Genomic DNA, 6,390 nt, shown 5'->3' with positions numbered 1-6,390 from the left:
GAAAATCCAGATAATCTTTCTGATCTTTCTGAAGAACCAAGATGGTGATGACCAAAAGCAAAAATGGCAAGGTCCAAAAAAAAGCCAAACTCAATGCATTAAATTGGTGATCCACAAAGCAATAGGTGAATTTAAGGTGGCTACATCAACTTCTTTTATAGGCTACAGTCTTTGGGAACATCCAACAAATAAAGAAATAAATGAAGTCAGCCTCAGCTATACTGTTAAATGATATTTAGGTAATTAACACTCATGCTAACAGGCTAAAGTGGGCTGATGACCATGATAAACATAATCCCGCTAAGCATCAGGATGTAAGCATTGTAAGTGTGAGCATGTTAGCATGCTGATGTTAGCATTTAGCTCAACCAGTGCTGTGCCAGTGTTACAGAGCCGCTTGCATGGCTGTAGATTTATCTGCAATAACTCAATGTAAGAGTGCAGCAATATAATATCAACAGTATTAAAGAAGTAATTTGCTCCAAATGAAGATTCATTAGCTGGTAAAGTTGCATTGAGCAAATGTGGGAAATTACATTGAAATGATTTCACATTTCTGCAACCTGCAAGCTGGGATACAATCAGTGGGAAGACACAAATATGAAAATATAGTTTTACAGCAGGGATGGGAAAATGGATTAGAGTAAATAATAAGTCGATATTTTGTGCGTGGGTTGTGCGTAAAAGAATGCCACTCATAGCTGTGGTGGTGATGGCAGATATGAACTTTATAGCTTCTCTATCAGCTTTCATTGCCGACCCATTTGTCAAATAATGGAAATACTCCCAGCCTTTCCCAGGACGGACTAAACCAACAGAGCGGCCCGCTGCCTGTCACTCTCCACTGCGGTCAGCAAAACATTGTTTTGTGGACATTCCTTTGGGATGGGGTTTCCATGGCGAGGGAACAAGTGAGGTCGTGCTGCTATGGTAATAAATGTCTTAGCTTGATGCTATGGTGCTTTCTGATCACGTGTGTGTGTTCGTTGTGTGTTCTAGTGTGGGATTACAGCACTGGGAGAGTGGGAGGGCCGCTGGTTTGCTGTGAAATCAAGCTCAAAGACTGGGTGGAGGGTGAGTGATTTGGAAAAGAGCCACACACACACACACACACACACACACTCACACGTTTCAATGATAAAATAATACAGCGTCACATGGATTCACAGGTCCTTGTTGCTTTTCTTTCTTTCACCTCGGCACGTGCACAAACATGAACATGAACACTTTTCTTTACCAATGCATTCAGCAGGAATCCTTCCCCAGAGATTGTCTGTTAGAGACCACTGTAGCGGGCCCATAACCTTTTAAGGGAAGTTATTTTCTTTCCACTACTGTAAAATCTCCATCTTTTTATGTAAGGGATTATAACTCATTCTTTAATACACTGAGTTAAATCGTGATACTTATCAACAACAAAAACAGAATCTGAACATACTATCAGGTTTTTATCTCCTAAAATAGCAGGAACGTTTTATTGCATTTTCATTTGCAACCCACTGACTTTAAACCCTGCTTTCAGGTGGTTATCGCAGAACTGACAAGCCACATCCAAGAGGAGAGATTCTGATTGGTGGACCCAACGTAACCATGGGATACTACAAGAACGAGGCAAAAAACCAAGATTTCTTTGTAGATGAGAACGGCCAACGGTGGTTCTGTACAGGAGACATTGGAGAGTTTCAAAAAGATGGGTGCCTCAAGATAATTGGTGAGGAGAGGTGGAAGGATGGAGGGATAATGGTTAAACAAGAAATGGTTGGAATTGTTGGGTAGAAGAGGATATATAGGTGGTTTTATAGATGCAGATTACCACTTGGACGAATCTTCCCTGGTTCGCTACTAAATCAACATTGTGCCCCAGATTCCTGGATTTTTTCTAGACACCCTCTCTCCTATACTTTCATCCATCAGTCTGGCAGGAAGCCTTGTAACAAATCAGATTGTACTTCACTTCCCAGAAATACTTCACAGTCCTGTTTACTTTAGTCAGCCAGAACCCCCAACTCTGTTATCTAGATGACACTGGTCAGATATACACAGTTCAGTGTAAAATGGGCCCTTGCCCCAGCCACAAACATATCCCTTCTTATAGACATTCACAAGGAAATACACATTATTACAGGCAGCTGTCTCTGCTGTGTTTCCAGATCGTAAGAAAGACTTGGTGAAGCTGCAGGCAGGAGAGTACGTCTCCCTGGGAAAGGTGGAGGCCATGTTGAAGAACTGCCCTCTGGTTGAGAACATTTGTGCCTATGCCAGCAGGTGTGTGTGTGTGTGTGTGTGTGTGTGTGTGTGTGTGTGTGTGTGTGTGTGTGTGTGTGTGTGTGTGTGTGTGTGTGTGTGTGTGTGTGTGTAAATGACAAAAGTGATTATATTGTTTAAATGTGTAAGTTGACAAAACATTTTTGTGTGGCTCAGTGCTTTTATTTTCAGTTAGATGTGAGAGGATCCATGAAGTCATAGCTTAGTGTCTCCCCCATTACTTAAAGCAAATCGTAAAAAGCAAAATGACTAGAACAAATGTTAAGAGTCACAACCCAACTCTGGGGCTCCGCCAGCTCTTTTAGCTCATTCTTTTGGTTTTAAATCAACCACAGGTGGCTGCTTGTAGCAAACAGCAGTAAAACCAACCTTTCACAGCATGGTCTTTTTCTATTTCCAGTGATATTTCCAGTAAATAGCTTACTGTTGATAAAGCCAAATGTCGAGGCTACAGCTTGACAATAACTATTACATATTATAACTGCAATGCTTGTAAGTGAGCACTGTGAAGCCATGTCTTTATGAGCGAGTCCCAGTTTTGTTTGTTCCCATGCACGTACACACACGAGCACTAGCAAGTGAGTGATGAGCTACACATTCCTGCCCCCTATTCCACTGATCTACAGGTGGCAGTAATGTGCCAGAGGCAGGGAAGAAGAACAATAAGAAGAAAGTTAACATAGATGTAAACAATGCAGATTAGAAACTTTTAAGAAAAATAAGCCTTGCATTATGTTTTATGAGGAAATGCATTCATCGTGTTCAAACTCAAGGACACGCACAAAGAGTTTTAGTGAGTTACACTGAATGTAAACAGAAACTGTTTGTGAAGAACATATTGTGTCATATTTGACACTGTGAGTATGCGATTCAGTTGTGTCAGTGAAACAGCCTAGTGTCTTAAAGACATTTGGTGGTTGTAATCTGTTCACGCTCTGCTCAGGCATACATTTCCTTGTATGGTTAAATATCTCACTTGGTGAAGAATTTATGGTTTATGCAAGCAGATGTTTTGTGCTGCATCACCTTATTCGGCTGAACACTCACTCTCTAGAATATACTTAATGACTTTGTTTTCTCTTTTCTTGTGGTCTCCTCTCCTCCCGCTTTGCAGTGACGAGACATACGTGATTGGCTTTGTGGTGCCCAATCAGAAGCAGTTGCTGGCTCTGGCTGACCAGTACGGTATTCAAGGCGCATGGGAGGAGCTGTGCGAAAGTAAGGCCATGGAGGAGCTGGTCCTCAAGATCATCACTGAGGCTGCTCAAGCAGGTCAGAGGAGGTTAAAGAAGAGGTTTTAATGTGTTGGAATGTTTTAAGGTTGAGTTACGAGATAATGTTTCTTCTTCTTCTTTCTGTTGTAGCCCAGCTAGAGCGCTTTGAGATCCCTCGCAAGATCTGTCTGAGCCCAGACCCATGGACTCCTGAGACAGGATTAGTAACTGACGCATTCAAGCTCAAACGCAAGGAGCTGAAAACGCATTACCAGGACGACATTGAGAGAATGTACGGTGGGAAATAACAAAGGACCAGAACCGCATTGGTCACTCTCAAAGCACCGACCAACACTTGACTCTGGACACTCCTAGTATCCTTTCGCTGCCCCTCTACAGTATATATCCCTTCCCATGAGCATAAGAGCCACCCTGACCTGAATTTGTGAAACATTTTAACAGAAAGAAGCTCAAGGGTATGGTGTTACCAATTCCAGCTTTTACTTGAATTTGTTACTAAAGACAGGCAGAAAAAGAAAACACAAGAGATCCCTGGTCCACTGCAGCCTTTTCCCTCGTCTTTGCCCAGGTGTATGACCTCTTTGTGGGGATCGTTATTGTTCCAGATGCGAGTTATGAAACAGATGGTGTGTTAGCTGATGTTGTCTGTTGAACTCTTTCTGAATGCCACAGCAGAAGCTCAGGTTGGGCGGACAGGTTTGTTGCCTTGTTTGCTTTGTGCCCACCTATGTGACACTACGTCTCTAAATCTTTTCTTAAATTCATGTTGATCCTCTTATTTACTTAAAAGTTTCAAATGGATACTTCCTGCAGGTCAGGAGACAGTCTTTTGTTTCTTTTTTTTCCTTCTTTTTTGATCACATGATTTGAGTCCTAACAATTGTTTATTTTCTCTCCCACCCACAGTGGGACTTTGAATCCCCTGGACGTGGGGCGTCTCTCATCAGTACATATTGATACCAAATGCACAAAGTCATTTGAGGGCAAATGAGAGCAGCTTGGTTAAAAAACTGCTAAGGTCAGATCTGGTCAAACAATGTTTATCTTTTACATTATCTACATTAAGACCATTGTCCTATTTTCAGAAATGAGAATAAATTGCACCTAATAGTCTTATTTAGAAAGAAAAGAAACAAAGAAACAAAGATGCACTGTTGTTTAGTCTGGGACATTTTCTACAGTGATAGAGTATACTTTTTTATGTGCTGTACAGACCACACTGTTCACAAAAATGCACATTTACTTGCTTGTATTACAAATAAAATGACATGAAATTTGTAATCATTGTCATATTTGAAAAATCATAGTGCACTATGAAAATGTATCATGTCCATGTCATTTCCAAATAAGGATGACTACAGATAGGACATAAATACAACTTTCTAAATGTGCCTGGGTGGGTTGCAAAGTAAGCTCACTCTGACAAGTGCGACTTGGGTGTGTGTGGAAAACATTTACTCTGCAGGACTGTTATTACCATCTTAAAGTGACATATTTTTGTCATCTGCACAAGTATGACTAAGTGTGTGTCTCAAGTCCATACTCAGGACAACCATGGCCCCAGAATCCCTCACAATGTGACACCTGTTGCCTTCTCTTGTGATTCTGAGTCCCCCCTTTTCTATTCCCTAATCTCTGTGAGTGTGTATGTGTGTGTGTGTATATATATATATATATATATATATATATATATATATATATATATATATATATATACTGTACACATATATACAGTATGTAGGTGATCAGTAAATGAAGCACATGTATAGCCTCTTTTTTAACTTCATTATCATAGACTTGTTTTGAAGTTCCACTCCCCCTCTGTATCCAGAGCCTGCATTGTAACATAAGAGCATTTAACTATTTATTTGTAATTTGCCTTTGGAAAACTACTCAAATGAAGAAAATAAAGATTGTGTTGGTCTACATGAAGTTGTCCTTTATTGTCTTGAAAAAAAATTTCTGCCACAGTTACCAAGTCTAATTAATTCAATTGAAAGTATTAAGCACGATACTTTGGATTCGGCATATCATTCTCATTGGGTGGGAAATTGAGCCCTATGTGACTAAAAGACAGACAGATGATGACGTATATTTATGTCTGTTACAGCTGAAAGGAGTGAAATCAGCCTTTACTGATTCAATAAGAGTAATCAGTGATGAGTGAATGATGAGTACATCTAATCCAATTCATTCATTAATGCTCACCATTTCAGCCTGATCCTTGGCTGTGTCTGGCAAAAAGGGAGAAGTTCAGTCAAATTAAATTAAAAAGTCATATGGAGATGACATTTTTAAAAGAAAAAGAGCAGCCCTTAGAAAAATCCCTTTAAACTATTAAATCAAAACGCCAGTGTAAACAGCAAACCAGTAAACCAGCAAAAAGATGGCCACTGCCTGTTAACTAGAGCTTTGGTCTCTGTTTGAGTATTTACTTCTAAATTGTTTTGGCAGTCCCACAGGGCTGGCGCACTACGCAGCTGCAGGATTCTATCTCTGTTCGTGTTTTTAAACCTGTACTTTTTCCAAAATCCTAGCTTCAACATAGAATTCTGCACTGGCAAAAAGTCACAATTTACTTCCGTGCTCGGTTTAAGTAGAATGCTAAACTAATCAGTATAGTCACTTTATTTGAGCATTTCCATTTTCTGCTAAATTATACTTCTTCTCCACCACATGTCAGAGGGAAATATTGCACTTTTTACTCCATTACATGTATTTGACAGTATTTTACTTTTTGGATTAAGAATTTGCATTGACTAAACATATGACAAGCTCATAAAATACAATGCATTGCTGGACGAGCGAGAAGCACAAGAATCATGCTACAGGGCTAAACCAAAGCTTTCTAATCTTTTTGACAGTGTCTATATGGGACCCCAACATAGTA

At 40.0% G+C, this 6,390-nt stretch overlaps 1 protein-coding gene across 2 annotated transcripts in view; it reads left to right on the top strand.

Moving 5' to 3' along the window:
- The window catches only part of acsl3a (acyl-CoA synthetase long chain family member 3a), a 27,552-nt gene extending 23,309 nt beyond the window's left edge, over positions 1–4,243 (top strand). For both annotated transcript variants that reach the window (XM_032504883.1, XM_032504889.1), the window contains exons 11-15: positions 1,000–1,074; positions 1,523–1,711; positions 2,151–2,265; positions 3,380–3,537; positions 3,630–4,243. In XM_032504883.1, coding sequence (XP_032360774.1) covers positions 1,000–1,074; positions 1,523–1,711; positions 2,151–2,265; positions 3,380–3,537; positions 3,630–3,787 — 695 coding nt within the window. In that variant the 3' untranslated portion in view covers positions 3,788–4,243. The remainder of the gene's footprint in view (positions 1–999; positions 1,075–1,522; positions 1,712–2,150; positions 2,266–3,379; positions 3,538–3,629) is intronic.
- Positions 4,244–6,390: the final 2,147 nt, after the last annotated feature.

Source organism: Etheostoma spectabile, chromosome 3 (assembly GCF_008692095.1).
Source record: "Etheostoma spectabile isolate EspeVRDwgs_2016 chromosome 3, UIUC_Espe_1.0, whole genome shotgun sequence".
In the NCBI taxonomy this organism is placed as follows: Eukaryota; Metazoa; Chordata; class Actinopteri; order Perciformes; family Percidae; genus Etheostoma; species Etheostoma spectabile.
This window is presented reverse-complemented; position numbering and strand designations above follow the sequence as displayed.